This window comes from Manihot esculenta, chromosome 3 (genome assembly GCF_001659605.2).
Source record: "Manihot esculenta cultivar AM560-2 chromosome 3, M.esculenta_v8, whole genome shotgun sequence".
NCBI lineage: Eukaryota > Viridiplantae > Streptophyta > Magnoliopsida > Malpighiales > Euphorbiaceae > Manihot > Manihot esculenta.
In genome coordinates this window covers 26,527,155-26,552,847 of record NC_035163.2, presented here as the reverse complement: position 1 = coordinate 26,552,847, position 25,693 = coordinate 26,527,155, and the positions used below count along the sequence as shown (strand labels likewise).

Genomic DNA, 25,693 nt, shown 5'->3' with positions numbered 1-25,693 from the left:
GGAATATGTAATATTCTATCCTTATCCTTATCTCATGATTCTGCATGTATGGGTGGCTGAAAGACACTAAGAAAATAGGGAAATTATTAGATATATCTAAAATTGAGATATTTTACCTAATTAATCCCATCACAACAACTCATTATATAATTTCAAATCATCACTGACTCATGATATATACACCGAGTACCACCGAATTTTCTCAGCTTGAGCGCGATTGAATTCAAAAACAAGAATGTTGGTTCAAAACTCATCAGACTCGTTTTAGATAAATCGATTTAATATTGTAAGTTCTGATCCGGACATTTGAGAAAACCGAATTCATCGTAAATCTGAATTTAATAAGAAGTAATCCAGACCGATGATGTGACGTTAAGGAGAACAGCTGATCTAATCATTTCGCAGCTTTATCCGCATATGTACTGAAGAAATTAAATGGTCATTTAGCGTAAAGAGAAACTTTAATATATCCGTATGTACGGACTTAAATAACATAAATATATAATACCGTGTAGAGTAACAGAAATAAGTGATACTGTAATATAAAAATGATTAGGTGTTTATTAATTGAAAAAAGTAAAAAGATTAGATATTATTATCTGATAAAAGTAAAAAAGAATAAAAGGAGAAATATTTTTTTTATTCGATCAAATTTATATATCATTTGTAAATTTTATTTTTTTAATTTCAGAATATTATACAGTAATTTTAAATTTTTATTTTTTAAATAAAATTATTGATTTTTTTTTTATTGTATTAGTTGGATATGTCATCTTAATTACCAAATCTTCAAACTGTTTTCTGTTTTGTCGTGTTGTGAAGTGGTGGGGTTTAGCTTGATGTCCCCCTTACCCTTTCAGGCAACTTTTCTTTCTATGTATTGGATGTATTAGTATGTGATAAACTGAAAAAGAAAAAAAAAAGAAAAAAAAAAGTATTGGATGACGATTCTCTTCGGTTAAGTTGATTTTTTCTTTTGGGAATATATTTTGATGTTGAAAGACTTTTTTTTCTTTAAATTTTTTTTATAAAATCATCTTTTTAAATAATTTATATGAAAGCGTGTAAATTTTTATAAAATAAGATATTTTTAATTGATATTTTTTTTATTTTATTTAAAATAGTTTGTTAGTTTCTTTTTAAGTTATTCTAATAGATTTAATTTGAAAATATTAAAAAATAATTTTAATTACTAATGAGATAAAAAAATTATATTCCATATATTAAAATATTTTTTACTTTTAAAAAATTGTTGATATTTATTTTATTTTCAGGGATAAAAATATTAATAGTAATGTTTATTGTTGCAATAAAGAAATTTAGATATCTTTTGGAAGAAAATCTATATCATCATTAGTAGTGTTAGTGAAATTATTTGATATTAGATATATTAATGTTTATGAAAAATTTAAATTAATATTAATACAATATATTATGATTAATACTTAATAAAAATAATAAAATAATAGATAGGTATAATTTAAATATTTTTGTATTTGATTTTATTTTGAGTTAATTTTATAATAATTAAATTCTAATGTCAATATTTTTATTTTAAAAATATTTTCATCTTAGTTATTTATGTAAAATCAATATATATATAATACTAAGCTTATGATATAAATATTTTCATCTTAGTTATTTATTTAATTTATTTAATAATTTTTATATTTCAATATAGATTAATAAAATATTATTAGTTTTATAAAAAGATTTATCTAAAAGTCAGACCTAAGAGACTCGGTATCTTGGATGGTTAACCTGGATGGTCCTTTCGGCTGGTGATGGGATTTAGCAGTGCAGGAATTTTTCGGTGTTGGATACTAGACTTTTTCTTTTATCTGTGTAATTTTTTTCGTTTGAGTTTTTGTTAGAATTTGATAATGTCTTATTCCAGAGTTTGTTGGAATTGATAGTGATAATTGCAAATCTCACATGCCTTTTGAGATGGGTTGTTACAATTCATGGCGATAGCAGCGAACAGAATGTGACATAACCTAATGAAAAGGAGGAAATCAAAACAAGTAATTATGAACAAAAGTTCCACAATAATTAAAATCTTGCCACAAAATGTATACCCTTTATTGCCAAAACATCTGCAACTCAACAATACACTGTTTAAATTTATATGTAAAATAAAGAAAATCCAACATGATTGGATAAAATTACTTGTAAGGAATAGGAATTAAGACAAGATTTTGTTTCTTTCTAGCTGTTAAGCCAAAGGTCTCCGTCATGTCTAGATCTTCATGTTTCAGCCCATTACCAAGTTTCCAATCAAAATGATACAACAAATGAGCAAGTGGCAGCTCAATGCTAGGCTGGGCAAATGAAATACCTGGACAGATTCTCCTTCCAGCTCCAAATGGGATATATTCAAAGTTGGTTCCCTTAAAATCAACTGAAATATCAAGAAATCTCTCCGGAAAAAACGTCTCAGCTTCACTCCAGTAACTTGGATCTCTTCCAAGTGCCCATGCATTCACAACCACTCTAGTCTTGGCAGGTATCTTGTACCCATTAATCTCGCAAGTCTCGCTGCATTCTCTTGGAAGCAGCAGGGGTACTGGAGGATGCAGCCTTAAGGTTTCTTTGATTACCAGTTTCAGGTACTTCAATTCTTGAATGCGTTTTTCGTCCATATCAGCTTTTCCATCGAACGCTCGTCTTACCTCTGCTTGTGCCTCCTTCATTACCCTTGGGTTTCTCAGCATTTCAGACATTGCCCATTCAATTGTTGCTGCTGATGTCTCGCTCCCAGCTCCAAATATGTCCTGGAACATGAATATTTGACTTCTTAGTTCACTCCGTCAAACGTTACTGCTCAATTAAAAAGTCAGTTTTTAACTGTATTTATTAGTTTAATTTTAAATGTCAAAAAGCATTGAAAAGGGTAATTTATTAGTTTAATCGCAATAATGTTGATAATTATATTAATTATGGAGCTATTTAGTTGATATTATTAATAAATTAGTCTTTTGTATTTTATATTTACCAATTAATAAATGACAAATGGAAAGCAGAATGACAGTTATAAAGTGTGAATAGAAGATCTTAGACGGCCTTGAATGGTGTTAAGGCAGTCTAGACTGGGAACTCGATGATTAAAATTTTTATATAATAATAAAAAATAATTAAATCATCTAAGTTATAGTAGCAAAATAATTTTTAATTTAACTAAATTATTCATTAATTCACCTAACAATTCCAATCTTAATTATTTTATTAATCTATCAATAGGAAATTAAGTTGAATAATTAAGAAAGAGAAAAAAGAAAGTAAATAATAATAAGATAGGAAATAATTGTTATATTACTTTACTAAAAATAGGAGTAAAATTGAAAAAAGATAATTAATATTTTTCAATCTTCTCGAATAATACTTATAATTTTGGATAAATAAATTTCTCAAGAATTATTCATTATTTTAAAGTTATAACTATTTTAAAATAATTTTTCATGTATATTAAAGAATTTATTTTTAATAGTCTATAATATAATTCGTAAAATTTATAAAACCACAATTTATTATTGTTTTTCTAATAAAAAAAACAACATATTCCTTTATCTTTTATTTTGTTTTTCTAATAATAAATTGGAAACCATTTACTTTGGTAGAAATTTGGTAGATTGGTGCGTATAGGTAGGTAATAAACTGACCAAGATGACTGCTTTGATGTTGTTGTCAGTGATGGAGAATTCAAGATCATCCCGTTCTTGAAACCTCAAAAGAATATCAACAAGGTCTTCGCTTGCTTCTTCATCCCCTGTTTTTGCTGCCAATTTCTCTTCTCTGTGCTCCTTGAGAATGTTATCGAGTATCTTGTCCATCTCTTGGTGCAGCTTCTCCAGTTTTGGCCTGATTCCACTAATCACTTGAAGCACCTTAATTGAAGGGTACATATCACCTAGGCAGAAACCTCCAGCCAGCGCCGCACTTCTCATGATAAGGGACATAAACTGTTCTTGATCTTTGCATTTTTCGCCGAAGGCAGCCCTTGCTGTTATGCTATATATCATTGAGAAAACTTTCTCTGCAAGATTGATGGGTGATCCTGCGGATGAAGATATTGTTTTTATGAGACTTGCTACGTCGTCTTCCCTGATAGATCGGAATGATTGCACACGACCTGGACTTAAAAGCTCCATCATACAAATCTTTCGTAGTTGTCTCCAGTAATTGCCGTAAGGAGAAAACGCAATGTTTGTAGAATCATAAGACATAATCCTACCAGCGAGAAGATTGGGCCTGTAAGCGAAGATTGTGTCATGGGTTTTCATGACCTCTTTCGCCATATCTGGAGAAGAAATTACAACAGCGGATACTTGGCCAAGCTGTAGGTGCGCAACCGGGCCATATTCTTTTGCTAGGTTTCTCAGAGAGTGATGGGGTAGGGAGCCAACAAGCTGGTGGAGATTTCCTACAAGGGGAAGTTTCCAAGGCCCTGGAGGCAGTTTTGCGTTTCTCAAATTCTGTCGAATATTAAAGATCACGGGGAGGAGAATCACGAAGAGGAAAGTAAAAAGAAAGTGAAAATGAATCTCCATTGTTATAGCAATTGGAGGAGCAGTCGATGCTACCCTAATTTGCCATTGTAATGTACAGACTGTGCCAATATATATAGCGGTGGAATGAGATTTTTTAAATAGGAAATTCTTAGATTTAATAAATTCAAGTAAGTTTTTCCCTAATTAAACCTGATGGATTTCAAATTCATATCAAATTTTAAATTAGAGATGGGCTAAGAAAGCACGTCGATCCCGTCCTGTCATGCATATTTTTTATTAATAAAATCAGAAAAAACTTAATATCATAAATTCAGTTAATCCAATTATTAAACCCCAAATACATTGAATCTAAAATAAATTACGTACATATATATAGTAAAACTATATTATGTTTCAAAAGTATAAATTTTTGAAAATATTTTTATATTTTTTATTTCATTAAATGCAAAATTGAGAAAAAGAAATAAAAGGTTGTAAAACAAATACTTTAATGATTTTCCTTCTAATTTTAAATAAAAGGTTAAAAAAATCCATTATTTATATACCCTTTATATTTTTAATGATTTTGATCTAATTTTAAAAAGCTGATCAAATAGTTTAACATGCTATTTATTTTATTAAATTTAACATCTCTTAATTAAAATTGATAAAATCTTCAAGCATAGTAATTGTTATTTTTTAAAAATTACAATAAAAATAATTTCAAATAACATTAAAATTTTAAAATAATTTAAATTGTAAAAAATAAAAAGAGAACTATTATATTAAAATTTTATAAATGAGCAATAACGTGTTTTCTCCAGCACATTCCTTTTATATTATGAAAAGTTACTTACAGAGATTGATTTATTATTTTATTAATATTTTTTAGATGATAGAACTAGGGTTGGTAGTATGTAATTATTCAAACGTGGGTGGAATTAATTAATTTTTCATTTTTCTCGGCATTTAACATGATAGAACCAGTCTTCATTTTGGACTGGTTCGTAAATATTTTTATATTTATTTTAAATTAGTAAATAAGTATCATCAAAACAATAATTAAAAAAATATTATTAAAATGACAATAATATTAATATTAAAAACTATATTTTATGTAATTTTCAGTAAGAATAAAATGTTATTTTATATATAATTATTAATTGTATAATTTTGAATTAAAAAATATATGTGTAGTTAATGTTTAATAATATTTTATATAATTCACTTTTATAATTAAAAATTATAAAACAATTTAATGTATGTATATATGAAATAATCAGTACATATATATAATTGATTATATATAGAGAGAGATTGAACATAACTATAACTAATTAATTTATTAAATTACTTAAATTATATATATTTAAAAATATTGAATAACTAATTAAAATATATGATTAATTGTTTATAATATTATTAATAATTAATAAAAAGAGTTTATATATTAAGTTATAAAATTTATTTTATAAAAGGTTGATTCAATGCATACGTAACTCTAGAAAAAAATAATAATAAAGAATCATTCAACTTTCTCGTCAAATAAAATAATATAAATTATAATTCATAATTTTCTGGGCTTGCTTCTCTTTTGGAATCCAAACTCCCCAAGTGCATAATTAAATTAAAACTTAATATATGAAAGTCAGTCCATCTTTGCATATGATTGGATTACACATTGTGAATTAGCCTTTGAAATAGTAAAAAAAAAAAAAAAAGAAATATATTTTTAAAAAATACACCGACCGTTTTATTTCTTTAATTTGTCTGCTACTCATTTTAAAATTTTAATTTAGAACAAAGAAGAAAAATACTTCAACTCAATAAATATTAAAATTTTATCAATCCGACGTCGTAATTACTGATGCAAGTAACCACTCTATGTTGACATTATTTTAGTAATTATAACGTAACCTAGTTATTTTTTTAAATTATTTCCCTCTTTTAGGATGTCAACCAACCAACCCAGTTCAACTTTACATCATTAATTTTTTTTTATTCAATTCGATTTTTATTTATTTTAAATTTAAATTAAATATTAATAAATTTAAATTTAATTTTTTTAATAAATAGTTAAAATAAATTAAATTTTTATCGAATTTAATATTTAACTAATTTATTAATAGTTTATTTTATTTATAATTATGATGAATTTTATTTTAAAATTAATGAGTTTAGATTTTAGCAACATAAATATCCGTAAGTTTTGAAGTGTAATTAAATCGTATAAAATTAAATTTTGAAAAATTTATATTTAATTAAGAAAATGTTATACCGATTTTGAGTTTAATTTTTTTATAATATTGAATTTAATCTATCTAACGAATTAATTTATAAATTAATTTATAAAACTGCTCATAAATTTAAAATTGAATTTAACGAGTTAAATTCACGAATTTTAAGTATTAAACTCTAACTCTAACTCATTTATTAAATAAATTTAAAAATTAAATTCAAACTTAACATTTTAAAAAATTGAAATGAATTTGATCGAGTTTTTATCGGATAAAATTTAATAATTTAATTTATTTAAATCTCTACTTCTCTCACCGCCTTTTTCTTTTACGAATTAAAACCTCCACTCACATAAAAATTAAAAATAAATGAATAAATAAACTCCAACCAAATCAAAATTAATTCTAAATTCTTCTACTCAAATTGCGAAATTAGTTGTGAATGAGACGAAGAACCAGAAATGGTATTTTCGACCAGTCGCTCCTGCCCCTCCTCTGTAGACTATACAAGCTTCCCCTAATCTTCATTATCGCATTGAAGGAGAAAGAAAATAATTTAAAAAAAAAAACCTGAAAATTGAAGTTTACTGCCTCTATTTCAACAGTAAACACTGAAGAAGACAAAAAACTTAATTTAAAACCAAATAAATTTAATTAATTGGGTGTGATTTTGTTATTGGTGAAAATTTTATTTTTTATTTATTCCGCTGCCGTTTCATCTAATTATTGAAATTCAACAATAGTATTAAAATTCTGTTTAAATAATTAAAATGTAATAAAAAAATTATATTTGTTATTAAATTAATTAAATTAAATTTTATAATAATTTATGATTAAATTAAATTTTGGGTGCTATAAAATTTAGTGTTGTTCAAAATTTTTTTAAATTTATTGTTTTGAAATTGTTTTATCTATAAATTAAAATAGGTTAATTTTGATTAAATTAATTTTGATAAAAATTAAAATAATTTTAAAAAATTATGAATTGAACAATTATCGTGAATCAATTTTTTGAGAAATCATCTGCAAGCCTCGGGGACGCCCGATGACAAACGAAGGTTGTTGGAGATGCACAAACGCTGCGCTGAGTGGCCGTAGGAGGGACCGGGCCTCCTCCATATCGCAGGGAAGCTAGAACCGTGGTGCTGGTCGTTCTCATCGCCGGTGGAATCAGGGGGAGAAACTATATCTCACAAGTCTAATTATTATCTAATTATAATAAAAATATTAATTAGAAATATTTAGATACACTATTTAAATATAATTGAAATTTTACAATGAAATTTTTTTTCTCTCATTTGCAGATAAATTTTATTTTATTTTTTCTCTTATTCGCAGATAAATTTAATTAAATGATTAAAAGTCTATTTATTTTAATTGTTTGATACAGCCAATAATTAATAATTAATTATTAATTAATTGCAACTAAAATACATCAAGTATTTAATAAATTATATCTAATTGTTACTGTTCATGGATAACATTATGTATAAGAATATATATATTATGGTACTTTTGAGACTCGATACTCTCACATTTTCTTCTTTTTTAAACTTAATTTTTTTTTCTCTTTTTCATGAAAAATAATCTGCGTCAATTGATTATTGATAAACAAAAAGATGTTGTTATCTCTATTAAAAGTTCTAGAGATATTTCAATTTTCATTTATGATTTCTGTATGGTGAATATGTTTCTCATATACAATCCAATCAATTTTCAGAATATGCAGACCTTTTGGCAGATTTATAACATCATTTAAAGAGGCATCTATTATGGAATCAGAAACAAAAAGATATATGTTTCGGTTTTTAATAATGTTGATTTTGAAAATGTAAGGAATGGGGACCCTTATTTATACAATCGATTTCTGCTTGTTTGAAAGAAGATATAAGGTAATGAAAATCCTCTTCATATCTCTCTAACTTATTCTGATTTTTGAATTCTGATTAAAGATCTCCTTTCGGGTTATTATAACGAGATGTTGGCTAAATTGATCGGAAATTTTGTTAGCTACTCTAAAAAGTATGATATGAAAAATACTTCAGTTATGTCGCCGGACCCTATGAGAGTTAAAAGTTTATTTGGACATTCGGCAACCTCTGAAACGACGGAAGAAGTTTGTTGGAAATAATGATATTGTGTTTACTGTGAAGTTTCAATACGAAAAATTGACTATTTTTTGCTATATATGTGGAAAACTAGGTCATGTGAAGGTTTTCTGTAACTTGCGGCTGAGATTAAAGAAAGAAGATATCAAGTTTGGTTGGAGTAATTTCCTCAGATTACCTGTTCATCAAAACTATAGACCGACAGGCCTGTGGCTGCGTGATTTCGACAATTCTGCTCCGCCGGAATTTGTGGTAGGGTTGACATTAACTAACAATTTTGAAAACATTAATTTGGCAGCACATACTAGACAATTCTCCTTATTTGACAAAAATCAACCCATTGCAAATAATGAGACCGAAGACCATATTATGGACATGGACAAATGCCTTATTATAACATGGACAAATGCCTTATTATTTTAAAGTCAATCGTAATACTATTTTAATTGCTCATATTTTGGTTAGAGAATCTATTAGGTATAATCATCTTTGTTCTCTTTATTTGATAGAATTTTATTAATACAATAAATAGTTTTATTTAAAAAAAAAGAATATGTATATTATATAATTATTAATAATTAAAATAAAATAAAATTAATAATTTATTATATAATATATATAAAATTTAAAGTATGATTAATAATAAAATAATTTTTTATGTATATATACAATTTTATTATATAAAATTGATCAATATTATAACTAATATAATTATTGTTATAATATTATATATATATTTTATAATTATAAATAATTTATTAATATATATTAAAATTTATATTAATATAAAAATTAAATAATTAATAAATAAATCAAAATAAATTATAAAATCTCGTTAGCTATCTGCTAATGAGAAAAAGTTTTAAAATTAGAACGGATGGAAAAAAATAGCTAATAAAATACTTATCAGCTATCATTTGTTTATTTTAAAGAGTTATTATTAAATAAAAAATTAGCTGTTTGAAAATTAATTAGCCATTAAATTAAAAAAATAAATTTTAAAATAAAAAAATAGCAATTAAAACGTTTTGGTAAATTTGGTAACTTAACATATTTTAAAATCTATTACCAAATTTATCAACATAATTTACAATTTTTTTTCAAATACATAATATTAAAAACACATACACTCTAAAACTTAATATTAGAAAAAGAAACAAAAGAGAACAGATAAAAAAAAAAAATTTAATGTGATTGGACCATAAAATAGAAATTCAACCTTTAAAAGCTTCAAAATATTAGAAAAAAAAGATATTTATTCCATTTTTACATTCAATTTATTCCAATATATTTGAAAAATACTGTTTTAAAAGTATGTATATATTTTTTGTTATGTATATTAATTATATATATATTTTTTTAAAGAGAGAGAAATATCATTAACATGAATTTAATTACATAAATTATTTTTTAGATTTTATTCAAACATAAATGCAAAAAATTTTTTAACATCAGCAATTTTTGAAAATCCATTCCTTTACAAATTAATTATTGATTTTTTATTTTTATTAAAAAATATAGATGCTATATATTTTTATTTTTATTAAACTTCTCCTGCCTCTTCTTCATCTCTTGTTTTTGTTGCAAACTTCTCTTCTCTGTGCTCCTTCCGAATGTTCTTGAGTATCTTGTCCATCTCTTGGTGCAGCTTCTTCAGCTTTGACTTCATTCTACTAATCACTTGAAGCGCCTTGACTGAAGCCCGTACTGTTATGCTATAAATCATTGAGAAAACTTTCTCTCTGAGATTGATGGGTGATTCTGCAGATGAAGATATAGTTTTTATGAGACTTGCTACTTCATATTCTCTGATAGATCGGAATGATTGTACATGATTTGACTTAAAAGTTCCATCATACAAATTTTTCGTAATTTGTCTCCAATAATTGCTGTAAGGAGAAAATACAATGTTTGTAGAATCGTAAGACATGATCCTACCAGCGAGAAGATTGGGCTTGTAAGTGAAGATTGTGTCATGGGTTTTCATGACCTCTTTCGCCATATCTGGAGAAGAAATTACAATGGCGGATACTTGACCAAGCTGTAGGTGCACAAGGGGGCCATATTTTTTTGCTATGGGGTAGGGAGCCAATGAGCTGGTAGAGGTTTCCTACAAGGGAAAGCTTCCGAAGTCCTGGAGGCAGTTTTTCTGTCTTAGGTAAATGGAATCATATACATGGAGGCAGTTTTTCTTTTGCTTCACATTCTTTTTTGTGATTGCAAGTCTTAAAGCTTGTGGTAGAAATACATGGAGTACACTCTTAAAGATTTAAAGAGGCGAGATCTATGATTTTAATGTTGGAATTCTAAGGGTCTCAGTTTCTACTCTTGTTTTCTTCCTTTTCACCTGCTATCCGCCTTGATTGAGTTTCGATGGTTATTTGGGAGGCCCGTACGTGGAGAGAGTGCTTGGTTGCTATGAGGATCTGATGACCTACTTGAGCAATTCCAATAGACTCTCTCCTTAGTTTCACTGAGATTGGTAGTTGTCCTTGATTATATGCTGTGGTCTGAAGGGTAACTACCAGTGGCAATGAAAAAAAAAAGGATACGGTTTCTCCTCTTTTCTTCCACTTTCTTGGGAAACAAACAGATCAATAGCGTTTTGAATTGCGAAGAAAAGACAAAGACCCTGTTTTTGTGCTTGCTAGTGGCCAACGGGTTCTTATTTGATCGCAGAAAGGGAAGCGCGGGCCATTTTTTTCATGCAGTTGTAGCAGTACAGTTAGTACTGCAGGGGTTCAGTTTGATTTAATTTTGTTATTAATTGTAATTTTTAAAAACTTTGTTTTTCCAATTTATTATTTACTTATCTTTTAAACTGATTTTTTTATTAGCTGATAGGATAAATTATATTTTACTTTCTAAATTTTATATTAACATAGATAATCTGAAAGGTCTCATATTCTATTTCCCTAATTTTCAATTTCCATTTAAAATAAAATTCTAAATTTTAACATAATTTTTTTAAATATATAATTTAAATAATTATAAACATTTAATTTTTTCAATTTTTATATATTAAAATAAATCACTCACTGAATTCAAAATCTGTAGTTTTATAAATCTTTTTTTATTTTTAATTTTCTTAATATCAAATAAAATTAAGTATATAACGTAAACTAAATATATAACATTCACAAATATAAAATAATTTGATATTTTTTAGATATTTGCCATTTTTTAAATTTTTTGGATATATAATTTAAATAATTATAAATATTTAAATTCTTTAATTTTAATGTATGAAAACAGATCAATTCTTAAATTGAAAATATGCCGTTTTTTTAAAGTTTTCATTATTTTTAATTTCTTTTCTTTTTCACAGTTAAAAAAAATAAACATTACAAAATAAAAAAATATTTTTATTCATTCAAACACCATGTACAACTAAATTAAAAAATTTTTGCTACTACCACAAACAATAAAAATATACAAATTAACAATAAAATTTTCAAATTTCCTAATATACATTCAATTCTCTCAAAATTTTCTAATACAAATGTCTGGTTTTCCTTTACTCTCTTCACCTCATCCTTTATCTCTTTAGGCAAAACTACCATATTAATTCTTCTATTATCTGAGCTAACATTTGTTAATACACATTCAATCCTCTCAAGATTTTTTAACACAAATTTATGATCTTCCTTCACTCTCTTCACCTCATCTTTTATCTCTTTAAGCAAACCAACCATATTAATTCTTGTCTCATCTTTTATCTCTTCACCTCATCTTCACACTAACCATGAAAGCTACCACAAACACTGTCTCTGCAGTAGTAATAAAATTTATTTGGGTTATCTACAGACTTTAAAATACGAATTTCAGCTTTCATTCTACATTTACAGTTAACATTTAGCAACCTCACATCATAAAATGTCATAGAACCATTTGAAGTAGACATCTTTCAACTTTTGGACATTCACCTTCGAGGAGAGATGAGAATGAGAAAGGAAAATGGAGAATTGAGTTTTTAGATATAAAAGTTGTTTTTATATGAGTTGTATGGACCATAAAGGTATTTTGGAAAGATTTTTTTTTTTTCCAGATGTTTAACCAACCATCTAACGGAAAAATAGATGGAGGGACGGTACATTTGGATGAAATGAAAATAAAAGAGTTTAAATGTTGGATTTTAAAAATATAGAGATCAATCTGTTAATTATGCTAAAATTCAAGAACTAAAGTGTAATTTATTCTATTAATTTTTATATAAATTAATAATTAAATGACTGAAAAGACTCAATATTTATATTATTTTCATTTTAATCTAAACATTTAAATTTTGTAATACCCGGCTAGACTCCGGTATCGGAATTCCTACCGTCCGGTGGAATCTCGGATGTCGGAGACCTCTAGAAGGGTAGAATCATGTTTTATAAAAATGTTTTAATGTGTTTTATGATTTTTAAGCATTTAATAAAATGAGTTTTTACATGAAAAGTCTTTGGAGGAAAACCCAGGTTCGGCCGCCGAAAGTCAAGTTCGGCCGCCGAACATGCATGCGTTTTGGAGGCACGTTAGGCCCCCGAAAGCATGAGTGAGGGAAGTCCAGGTTCGGCCGCCGAAAGTCAAGTTCGGCCGCCGAACATTGCATGGATGCGGAGGCACATTCGGCCCCCGAACGTGGTCTGGCCAGCCACTATAAAAGGGTCCCTTAGCCGAAAACGGGCGAGCCTTTCCCCATTTTCGGCCAAGGTGAGCTTTCCGCCGTCCCTCACCCATTTTTGATGTTCTTCCTCTAAATCTTTCAAGATTTTCACTTGTTTTCACTTGGTTTGGAAGATTTAAGCTTTGAAACAAGTTTTGGAGCTTTGGGAACTCAGGAGCTCATTTTCGTGGATCTCCAAGTTTAGGTCGTCTCCCTCTCGATCTTCAAGAGGTAAGAGCCGATCTTAAGCTCCTTATGTGTTTTAAGTAAGTTTTATGCAAGATCTATGGGTAGAAATGCATGTTAGGTTATATGTTGAGTTTATGGGTTATATTGATGATTTGAGCAATGTATGTTGATTTTTATGTGTTTGAAGTGTTGTAGTTGGGGTATATGACTGTTTGAGACCCCTAGGAACTTGTATGCATGTTTTGGTTGAGATTTATGCATGATTTGAAGTTTTGGGAGGCAAGGGGTTCATGTGAACCAAGTTTCTGCCCTCCTGGCAGAAACCAGGTTCGGCTGCCGAAGGGAGTTTCGGCCGCCGAACCCCCTTTATGAAGGCAGCATTCGGCTGCCGAAGTCGCCGCCGAAAAGAGACTTTCGTCTCTGTCCAGGACTTTCGGCCGCCGAAGGTGCCGCCGAAAGTGCCTGACTTTCGGATCTGTCCAGGACTTTCGGCCGCCGAAGGTGCCGCCGAAAGTGCCCTGTTCAGCCATTTCATGCATATCTCTATGTGATAATTTCATGATGTTTTAGGGGGTTTTTGGGGAGTATATTAGAGTTGTAATTACGTATGTTTGGTCCCTCATTTGAGTCCACCTGTGTAGGTTCGGACCCGAGGAACCGAGGACCCCAGCAGTGAGTTCAGCTGCTTCGGTGTTGTCAGAGTCAGCCAGAGGTGAGTAGGACTAAACTTAATCTTTTAAAATTAAATGTTTTATCATGTTTCATGCATCATGATTATGCAATAGGATGATTGCATTAGTTCACGAATATGTCGCATTGCATCTATTGTTGTTGATGTGGGTGAATGTTGGATGACCCAATTAGTCCATGACAGGAAGACCAGGACCCCATTATACGGCCTGGCACAGAGTAAGGAAAGACCAGGACCCCATTCTACGGCCTGGCACGGTTATGGGACTCGAAGACCAGGAGCCCAGAGGAGGCCCTGGGGCAATGGTAAGTAATGTATGTTATGACAGGAAGACCAGGACCCCATGCTACGGCCTGGCACAGAGTTAGCTTGGACTAATTGGTGACAAGTTCACCCAACCCTTATGTGAATTGTTTGTGTTATGATGCATTTCATAGAGCATAGTGTTAATGTGTTTTAATAGCTCTACTCACTGGGCTTCTAGCTCACCCCTCTCCCTTTACCCCCAGGCTTGCAGGTACAGTATAGTGCGGGAGTCCGGATAGAGTAAAGAAGTCATGCTTATGTAATAGCTAGCAATGGACATGATCAAATTGTAATGTAAAAGTACAGTATAGTTATGTAATGAGTTTTATGGATGTTAGTGTGTGCTTGACCATAGATTGTTGTATCCCTTTTATACATGATCTTAGAGATTCATATAATGTTTATGTAAACCAACTCAACAGATGATATGTCACCCATTGAGGGCATAGATGAGATCCCACAGAGGGATCAATGTTATGTTAATGTTTATGCACAGGTTGAGTTTGGTTGATGTTCATGGAAAGAAAAGTTTTAATTTTTATGCATGTTGTTGATCATGTATGGGATTATACAGGTTTACAGGTTTTATGTCAGGCTTGCTACGGATCCCGGCGGCCTTAAGTCGACCCGGATCCTAGCGCCGGTAGCGGTCCGATTTTTGGGTCGTTACAGAATGGTATCAGAGCCCTAGGTTCATATGGTCGGACCTAGAGTGTCGGGCTCATAGATGTTATAGAAGGTCAAGCACAATAAGAAAAGATCATGTCCACTAGGATAGGATGAGGAGTTCTGTCTTGCATGATGATGTGAAATGCCATGACTATATGCATGTGCATTAATGATATGCTATGATATGTGATGTATGTGATGCGGGTTCATGTGTGCCCACATGAATCATATTATGCTAATGTTTGTGTTGTGTGTACTGTTTTTCAGAAAACAGGATGAGGGGAACTCGTCGATCAGCAAGATTGACTGGAGTACCACCTGAGGATGAGGGCATGAGCGCCCGTCCTCCAGCATTGCCTAGGGCAATGTCTAGCAGGTCCAACAGGGACAGAGTAGCAAGAGACCCTAGAAGGTCTCTGGATCTGGGTAGAAGCAGATCAGTCAGAGGAACAGTTCAGGGAGGAGCGTCAGAGGATATGGGGGATGATATGGACGTAGAACAGAGGAGGGATGGCAGTTTGGGAGTCAGTACGTCAGAAGAAGGAGTGGGAGAGTCCCAAGGAGGCACTCAGGCCTCGGGATTTGTTCAGCCACCTCACTACCCACATTTCTCATAACATCCCGGGTATTCGATGGGAGGTACATCGGATTACCCTAGTTTCACCCCTTATCCCACACAGATGCCATACCCACCATACTACCCACCATACTCTCAGTACCCAATGTATCCACCTCCACCCTATTATCCAAATCCAGCAAACCCTACCTCAGAAAATGTTGCACCACCTCCACCACCTGCAGAACCAGCAGCCCTAGTTGCTCAACCACCTAGACCTAGCTCAGCCAGTGGGAGCAAGGTTAAGATGACAGACTATATGAAGCTGGGTGCTCCCCAGTTTGAAACCGGTGATGATCCGTTCGTGTACTTGGAGCGGGTCAAGGCAATTACAGACGAGATAGGGGCGGATGACAGTAGAGCCATTCAGATGGCTGGGTTCACGCTTAAGTGCAAAAAGGCACGGGAGTGGTTCAAGAATTATGTGAACCCGAGAGTGGACAGCATGACTTGGGAAGAGTTTGCAAACGAGTTTGCAGGATGGGCTTTTCCTGATAGTTCAAGGGAATTGAAGATGATAGAATTCGAGCAGTTGAGGCAAACTGATGACATGAGTGTAGACGAATATACTGACAGGTTTATGGAGTTGTTGCCATTTGCTGGGCAAGACCTTAGCACAGACCAAAAGAAGTCGAGGAGGTATATCATGAAGCTCCATCCCAGGTATTCCTCCTTGGTACAGTCAGCAGATAGAGAGAGTTTTCATGCCATAGTAGACATGGCTAGGAGAATGGAGGCTAGTGCCATCATTCAGGGGACAGTTAAGCAGACAGTGGCACAAGCTTCTGGTTCTAAAACTCCGGGTAGGGGAAGGTTAGACCCCTCTACCTTGAGTGCAGCAGCTTCAGGCAGTAAGAGATGGGGTAAGCCCAAGGGTAAGAAGAACAAGTTCTGGAACAAAGTCAAGTCCAGTCTGGGATTTGGAAGTGGCTCAAGCTCTGGTGCGGATAATGCAGTTTGTGCAAGGTGTGGCAGGCCACACAAGGGAGTATGTCGTTTTGGGACGAACGCTTGTTTTAGATGTGGTCAGGAGGGGCATTTAGCTCGAGATTGTCCAAGAGCGGCCTCGATGGCTCAGTCCCAGCAGACAGCTTCAGGCAGTGTAGCGCAGCCAGCAGCTCCAGCCATGACTCAGGCCAGTGGCAGAGGCAGAGGGAGAGGAGCAGCCTCTTCTTCAGCGGGTTTCAGAGGTGAAGGTCCATCAGCCCCAGCACGGATCTTCACAATGACACAGCAGGAGGCAGACGCATCCAACACCGTGGTGGCAGGTAATCTCGTCATAGGTTGTTCGGATGTTTATGCATTGATGGACCCTGGTGCATCTCATTCATTTATTGCTCCAAGAGCCGTCCAGAGGTTGGGGTTGATGATCTCTGGGTTAGAGTGTCCTCTCTGGGTCAGTGGACCCAAGTGTGATCCATCAGTGGCAGAGTCAGTCTGTCAGTGTAGTCCAGTTTTTGTTGAGGGGAGATACATGTCCGCCGACCTTGTGGTTCTAGATTTGACAGACTTTGACGTCATTCTAGGGATGGACTGGTTATCTACCCATGGTGCTACCTTGGACTGCAGGGACAAGGTAGTCAGGTTCAGAGGTCAGGATGGATCAGAGGTTGTCTTCAGAGGAGACAGGAGGGGTACACCTAGAGGTATGATCTCAGCTCTTCAGGCTCGTAGGTTGCTTAGGAGGGGATGTCAGGGGTATTTGGCTCATGTGAGAGAGCTTAATGGTCAGGTTAGAGAGCCCGCCTCGGTGCCAGTGGTTAGAGAGTTCTTAGATGTGTTCCCAGACGAGCTGCCAGGTTTACCACCTGCTAGGGAGATAGAGTTCGAAATAGAACTGATGCCTGGAACTCGACCGATCTCTATCCCTCCCTACAGGATGGCGCCAGCAGAATTGAAAGAGTTGAAGGAGCAGTTGCAGGAGCTGGTAGACAAGGGCTTCATCCGACTGAGTACCTCACCCTGGGGTGCTCCAGTGTTGTTTGTGAGAAAGAAGGATGGATCCCTTAGACTTTGTATCGACTACAGGCAGTTGAACAAAGTCACTACCAAGAACAAGTACCCATTGCCAAGGATCGACGATCTATTCGACCAGCTAGCAGGAGCGGGTTGCTTCTCCAAAATAGATCTGAGATCGGGGTACCATCAGTTGAGGATCAGGGAAGAGGACGTACCAAAGACAACTTTCAGGACCAGATATGGGCATTTTGAGTTCCTTGTAATGCCGTTTGGGTTAACTAACGCCCCTGCAGCATTCATGGACCTCATGAACAGAGTGTTTAGCTAGTACCTGGATCACTTCGTTATTGTCTTCATAGACGATATCTTGGTGTATTCCAGGAATGCAGAGGAGCATGCCCATCATCTGAGGTTGGTTCTACAGACCTTGAGGGAACATGGCTTGTATGCCAAGTTCTCTAAGTGTGAGTTCTGGCTGAGGAGCATTTCGTTCTTGGGGCATGTAGTGTCAGAGAATGGGATTGAGGTAGACCCCAAGAAGACAGAGACTGTGGCTAACTGGCCTAGACCCACTTCAGTGACAGAGATCAGGAGTTTCTTGGGTTTGGCAGGTTACTACAGGAGGTTCGTACAGGACTTCTCAAAGATAGCAGCTCCTCTGACCAGACTAACCAGGAAGAATCAGAAGTTTCTGTGGACCGACCAGTGCGAAGAGAGTTTTGAGGAGCTTAAGAAGAGGTTGACTTCAGCACCAGTTTTAGCTCTGCCATCTAGTGGAGAGGACTTTACAGTCTTTTGTGATGCGTCCCGTGTGGGACTGGGTTGTGTGCTTATGCAGAAAGAGAGGGTGATTGCTTATGCTTCTAGGCAGCTAAAGAAGCATGAGTTGAATTACCCCACACATGACCTTGAGATGGCAGCAGTAATCTTTGCACTCAAGATGTGGAGGCACTACCTCTATGGGGTTAAATGTGAGATCTTTACAGATCATAAGAGCCTGCAATACATCCTGAGTCAAAGAGACTTAAATTTGAGACAGAGGAGATGGGTAGAGTTGCTGAGTGACTATGATTGCAAGATTCAGTATCATCCGGGTAAGGCGAATGTCGTGGCAGACGCTCTAAGCCGGAAGTCACTAGGCAGTCTATCCCACATCACGGCAGAGAGGAGACCAGTGGTGAAGGAGTTTTACAAGCTCATTGAGGAAGGTCTACAGTTGGAGTTATTTGGTACAGGTGCCTTGGTTGCTCAGATGAAAGTGACACCCGTGTTTCTGGAGCAGGTGGCTCAGAAACAGCATGAGGACCCAGAGTTAGTAAAGATTGCCAGGACTGTTCAGTCAGGCAAGGACAGCGAGTTCAGATTCGACAACAAGGGGATCCTCCGCTACGGGAGTCGATTGTGTGTACCAGATGAAATAGGGCTAAAAGGAGACATTATGAGAGAGGCTCATAATGCAAGATACAGCATTCACCCCGGAGCCACCAAGATGTATCAAGATCTGAAGAAAGTTTATTGGTGGCCAGCTATGAAGAGAGAAGTGGCACAGTTTGTGTCAGCCTGCGAAATATGTCAGAGGGTGAAGCTGGAACATCAGAAGCCGGCTGGAATGCTTAACCCGCTACCTATTCCAGAGTGGAAATGGGAGAATATAGCTATGGACTTTGTAGTGGGGTTACCGGCGACGTCCAACAGATTGGACTCCATATGGGTGATTGTGGACAGACTCACCAAATCTGCTCACTTCATCCCTGTCAGGAGTGGCTATTCGGTGGACAAGTTGGCGCAGGTGTACGTTGATGAGATAGTCAGACTGCATGGGGTTCCTGTTTCTATAGTGTCGGATAGAGGGCCCCAGTTCACCTCCAGGTTTTGGCGGAGTCTGCAGAATGCTATGGGTACTAGTTTGGATTTTAGCACTGCCTTCCACCCACAGACAGACGGACAGTCAGAGAGGACCATCCAGACCATAGAAGATATGCTAAGAATGTGTGTGCTGGACTTTGGCGGTTCTTGGAGGCAGCATCTACCTCTGGTGGAGTTTGCCTACAATAACAGCTATCATGCTAGCATCGGGATGGCTCCATATGAAGCTTTATATGGGAGGAAGTGCAGGTCACCTGTTTGCTGGGAAGAAGTTGGAGAAAAGGCCTTGGCAGGGCCTGAACTAGTAGAGATCACCAGCAGGGTGGTACCCTTAATCAGAGAAAGAATTAAGACTGCTGCAAGCAGACAGAAGAGTTATGCAGACATCCGCAGAAGGCTAGTAGAGTTTCAGGAGGGGGATTTGGTATTGCTTAAGGTGTCTCCAATGAAAGGAGTGGTTCGGTTCGGGAAGAAAGGTAAGCTGGCTCCGCGGTACATCGGACCATTTGAAGTCTTGCAGAAGATTGGGAATGTATCGTACAAGCTGGATTTACCTGCTTCTATGGCAAGAATCCACCCGGTTTTCCATGTTTCTATGTTGAGAAAATTCGTGTCAGATCCGGGCAAGGTTCTTAGTGAGCCTGATGTGGAGATCCAAGAGGATCTAACCTATGTTGAGCAGCCAGTACGAATCTTAGACACCCAGATCAGAAAGCTAAGGAACAAGGAAATCCCGATGGTGAAAGTCCTTTGGAACCACCACAATATTGAGGAGTGTACCTGGGAGACACGGGAGTCTATGCTCCAACAGTATCCCCATCTCTTTTAGAGGTTAGTATCTATGTGTTCCATGTGTTTAGTATGTATGCTACGTTTTATGATATGCATGTACTAGTTGAGGAACATTCGGGGAAGAATGTTCTTAAGGGGGGGAGAATGTAATACCCGGCTAGACTCCGGTATCGGAATTCCTACCGTCCGGTGGAATCTCGGATGTCGGAGACCTCTAGAAGGGTAGAATCATGTTTTATAAAAATGTTTTAATGTGTTTTATGATTTTTAAGCATTTAATAAAATGAGTTTTTACATGAAAAGTCTTTGGAGGAAAACCCAGGTTCGGCCGCCGAAAGTCAAGTTCGGCCGCCGAACATGCATGCGTTTTGGAGGCACGTTAGGCCCCCGAAAGCATGAGTGAGGGAAGTCCAGGTTCGGCCGCCGAAAGTCAAGTTCGGCCGCCGAACATTGCATGGATGCGGAGGCACATTCGGCCCCCGAACGTGGTCTGGCCAGCCACTATAAAAGGGTCCCTTAGCCGAAAACGGGCGAGCCTTTCCCCATTTTCGGCCAAGGTGAGCTTTCCGCCGTCCCTCACCCATTTTTGATGTTCTTCCTCTAAATCTTTCAAGATTTTCACTTGTTTTCACTTGGTTTGGAAGATTTAAGCTTTGAAACAAGTTTTGGAGCTTTGGGAACTCAGGAGCTCATTTTCGTGGATCTCCAAGTTTAGGTCGTCTCCCTCTCGATATTCAAGAGGTAAGAGCCGATCTTAAGCTCCTTATGTGTTTTAAGTAAGTTTTATGCAAGATCTATGGGTAGAAATGCATGTTAGGTTATATGTTGAGTTTATGGGTTATATTGATGATTTGAGCAATGTATGTTGATTTTTATGTGTTTGAACTGTTGTAGTTGGGGTATATGACTGTTTGAGACCCCTAGGAACTTGTATGCATGTTTTGGTTGAGATTTATGCATGATTTGAAGTTTTGGGAGGCAAGGGGTTCATGTGAACCAAGTTTCTGCCCTCCTGGCAGAAACCAGGTTCGGCCGCCGAAGGGAGTTTCGGCCGCCGAACCCCCTTTATGAAGGCAGCATTCGGCTGCCGAAGTCGCCCCCGAAAAGAGACTTTCGTCTCTGTCCGGGACTTTCGGCCGCCGAAGGTGCCGCCGAAAGTGCCTGACTTTCGGATCTGTCCAGGACTTTCGGCCGCCGAAGGTGCCGCCGAAAGTGCCCTGTTCAGCCATTTCATGCATATCTCTATGTGATAATTTCATGATGTTTTAGGGGGTTTTTGGGGAGTATATTAGAGTTGTAATTACGTATGTTTGGTCCCTCATTTGAGTCCACCTGTGTAGGTTCGGACCCGAGGAACCGAGGACCCCAGCAGTGAGTTCAGCTGCTTCGGTGTTGTCAGAGTCAGCCAGAGGTGAGTAGGACTAAACTTAATCTTTTAAAATTAAATGTTTTATCATGTTTCATGCATCATGATTATGCAATAGGATGATTGCATTAGTTCACGAATATGTCGCATTGCATCTATTGTTGTTGATGTGGGTGAATGTTGGATGACCCAATTAGTCCATGACAGGAAGACCAGGACCCCATTCTACGGCCTGGCACAGAGTAAGGAAAGACCAGGACCCCATTCTACGGCCTGGCACGGTTATGGGACTCGAAGACCAGGAGCCCAGAGGAGGCCCTGGGGCAATGGTAAGTAATGTATGTTATGATAGGAAGACCAGGACCCCATGCTACGGCCTGGCACAGAGTTAGCTTGGACTAATTGGTGACAAGTTCACCCAACCCTTATGTGAATTGTTTGTGTTATGATGCATTTCATAGAGCATAGTGTTAATGTGTTTTAATAGCTCTACTCACTGGGCTTCTAGCTCACCCCTCTCCCTTTACCCCCAGGCTTGCAGGTACAGTATAGTGCGGGAGTCCGGATAGAGTAAAGAAGTCATGCTTATGTAATAGCTAGCAATGGACATGATCAAATTGTAATGTAAAAGTACAGTATAGTTATGTAATGAGTTTTATGGATGTTAGTGTGTGCTTGACCATAGATTGTTGTATCCCTTTTATACATGATCTTAGAGATTCATATGATGTTTATGTAAACCAACTCAACAGATGATATGTCACCCATTGAGGGCATAGATGAGATCCCACAGAGGGATCAATGTTATGTTAATGTTTATGCACAGGTTGAGTTTGGTTGATGTTCATGGAAAGAAAAGTTTTAATTTTTATGCATGTTGTTGATCATGTATGGGATTATACAGGTTTACAGGTTTTATGTCAGGCTTGCTACGGATCCCGGCGGCCTTAAGTCGACCCGAATCCTAGCGCCGGTAGCGGTCCGATTTTCGGGTCGTTACAAATTTTATATGAATCAATTCAATATTTACATTTGAATATAATTTTAATCAATTTTCAAAAATTAAAATGTAAGAAATTTTCAAAAATTAAAATGTAAGAGTTTGTATAGGATTTTCATATAATATTTTATTATTTTTTAAATATAAAATAACTTTATATATAAAAATAATATTAATTCATATTTAACTATAATTAAACAATATATTTAATTTTAAAGATAATAATAATATAACCATTAAATATATCGTAAATAGTTTCAACCGTAAATAAATTTTATTTTGCACTAAAAATTATAAAAATTTTATAACAGCTATATTATTTTTAATTATTTTGTATATTCTACTATTTTTTATTAAATAACATATCTGCTATAAAATATTTATAATTATTACTGTAAAATAAAATTTATTTGTGAATTACATATTTAATAATTAGATTATTTATGTTTAATTTTAATTTTAAAAATTAGCTAAAATTATATTAATATAAATGTTTGGTAATTTATCTAAAATTTAAAGATTTGGATTAAAATATAAAATTATACAAATATTAGGTTTTTTTAGCCATTTTGGCTAATTAAAAAAATAATAAGAATACATGTAATATTTAGTTAAGTTATCAAATTGTCATATAGACTATTAAATTTAAAAATTTATAAATTTGCTAAAATTATACTGAAATGTAAAGGTTGGATTAATTAAATCAAAATTAAAAGAATTATTGATTAAAATACAAATAACGATTGAGTTTTTTTTTTTTGAATGAATTCACCTTTTATTTAACCTCATGAATCTTAGTTTAATATTAGATTGGAACCTTAATTTTAACCAAAGTAAATGTATGGAGTTAAATTGTTTAGTTTAATTTTCAAAGTAAATTTATATGTTAAAGTAAATAGAACCTACATATCTTAAATCCACCTGCTATATAGATAAGTTTCCCCCCCGACATATCACTCCAACATGATTGGATAAAATTACTTGTAAGGAATAGGAATTAAGATAAGATTTAGTTTTTTTCTAGCAGTTAGGCCAAAAGTCTCCGTCATGTCTAGATCTTCCCGTTTCAACCCATTAGCAAGTTTCCAATCAAAATGATACAACAAATGAGCAAGTGGCAACTCAATGTTAGGCTGGGCAAACGAAATGCCTGGACAGATTCTCCTTCCAGCTCCAAATGGGATGTATTCAAAGTTGGTTCCCTTAAAATCAATTGAACTATCAGCAAATCTCTCTGGAAAAAATGTCTCAGCTTCACTCCAGTAACTTGGATCTCTTCCAAGTGCCCATGCATTCACAACCACTCTAGTCTTGACAGGTATCTTGTAGCCGTTAATCTCGCAAGTCTCACTGCATTCTCTTGGAAGCAGCAGGGGTACTGGAGGGTGCAGCCTTAAGGTTTCTTTGATTACTAGTTTTAGATACTTTAATTCTTGAATGCGTTTTTCGTCTACATCAGCTTTTCCATCAAACACTCGTCTTACCTCTGCTTGTGCCTTCTTCATTACCCTTGGGTTTCTCAGCATTTCGGACATTGCCCATTCAATTGTTGCTGCTGATGTCTCGCTCCCAGCTCCAAATATGTCCTAGAGCATGATTATTTGACTTTTTAGTTCACTCCGTCAAACGTTATTGCCAAATAAAAGATCAGTATTAGCTGTATTATTAAAGAATTTAATTACATTGATTCAATTTTTTAACATGAGCAATTTTAGAAAATTCATTCCTTTGCAAATGAATGATTTTATTTTCCAAAAAAAATGCTTAAAAGATAAGAAGTTTGGAGAAACTATTCAAAGTAATTGGGAAGTGACGTATATAATCCAGTAGTATATACTAACCAAGATGACTGCTTTGATGTTGTTGTCGGTGAGGGAGAATTCAAGATCACCCTGTTCTTGAAACCTTAAAAGAATATCAACAAGGTCTTCGCTTGCCTCTTCATCACTTGCTTTTGCTGCCAACTTCTCCTCTCTGTGCTCCTTCAGAATGTTATCGAGTATCTTATCTATCTCTTTGTGCAGCTTCTCCAGCTTTGGCTTCATTCCACTAATCACTTGAAGCACCTTAACTGAAGGGTACATATCACCTAAGCAGAAACCTCCAGCAAGAGTCGCACTTCTCAAGATAAGTGACATAAATTCTTCTTGATCTTTGCACTTTTCGCCGAAAGCAGCCCTTGCTGTTATGCTATAAATCATTGAAAAAACTTTCTCTGCGAGATTGATGGGTGATCCTGCAGATGAAGATATCGTCTTTGTGAGACTGGCAACGTCGTCTTCCCTGATAGATCGGAATGATTGCACACGACCTGGACTTAAAAGCTCCATCACACAAATTTTTCGTAGTTGTCTCCAGTAATTGCCGTAAGGAGAAAATGCAATGTTTGTAGAATCATAAGACATGATCCTACCAGCGAGAAGATTGGGCCTGTAAGCGAAGATTACGTCATGGGTTTTCATGACCTCTTTCGCCATATGAGGAGAAGAAATTACAACGACGGATACTTGGCCAAGCTGCAGGTGCACAAGTGGGCCATATTCATTTGCGAGGTTTCTGAGTGAGTGATGGGGTAGAGAGCCAACAAGCTGATGGAGATTTCCTATAAGGGGAAGTTTCCAAGGTCCTGGGGGCAATTTTGCGTTTTTCAAATTATGTAGAATATTAAAGATCATAGGCAGGATCACTAAGAGAAAAGCAAAAAGGAGTTGAAAGAAGGGAACATGAATCTCCATTGTTATAGCAAGTGGAGGAGC

At 34.7% G+C, this 25,693-nt stretch overlaps 1 protein-coding gene across 2 annotated transcripts; it reads right to left on the bottom strand.

Annotated features, from left to right (window-relative positions):
- Positions 1 to 2,072: 2,072 nt before the first annotated feature.
- On the bottom strand, positions 2,073 to 25,692 carry LOC122723192 (desmethyl-deoxy-podophyllotoxin synthase-like). 2 transcript variants are annotated; one of them, XM_043954653.1, is made up of 2 exons: positions 24,779 to 25,692; positions 2,073 to 2,774 (listed from the first exon to the last, which is right to left on the bottom strand). In XM_043954653.1, the coding sequence occupies exons 1-2, from the start codon at positions 25,670 to 25,672 to the stop codon at positions 2,166 to 2,168; spliced, it is 1,503 nt and encodes a 500-aa protein (XP_043810588.1). In that variant the 5' UTR covers positions 25,673 to 25,692; the 3' UTR covers positions 2,073 to 2,165. The 2 variants fall into 2 exon arrangements, with proteins under 2 accessions (XP_043810588.1, XP_043810587.1); XM_043954652.1 differs by lacking the exon at positions 2,073 to 2,774 and adding an exon at positions 23,808 to 24,523.
- Position 25,693: the final 1 nt, after the last annotated feature.

Excerpts from the sequence above, each read along its gene's own strand:
- LOC122723192 (XM_043954653.1), bottom strand. The coding sequence starts at position 25,672 with ATGGAGATTCATGTTCCCTTCTTTCAACTCCTTTTTGCTTTTCTCTTA. Across the intron at positions 2,775-24,778 it reads ACATCAAAGCAGTCATCTTG|GACATATTTGGAGCTGGGAG; the intron begins GTTAGTATATAC and ends TTCATGTTCCAG.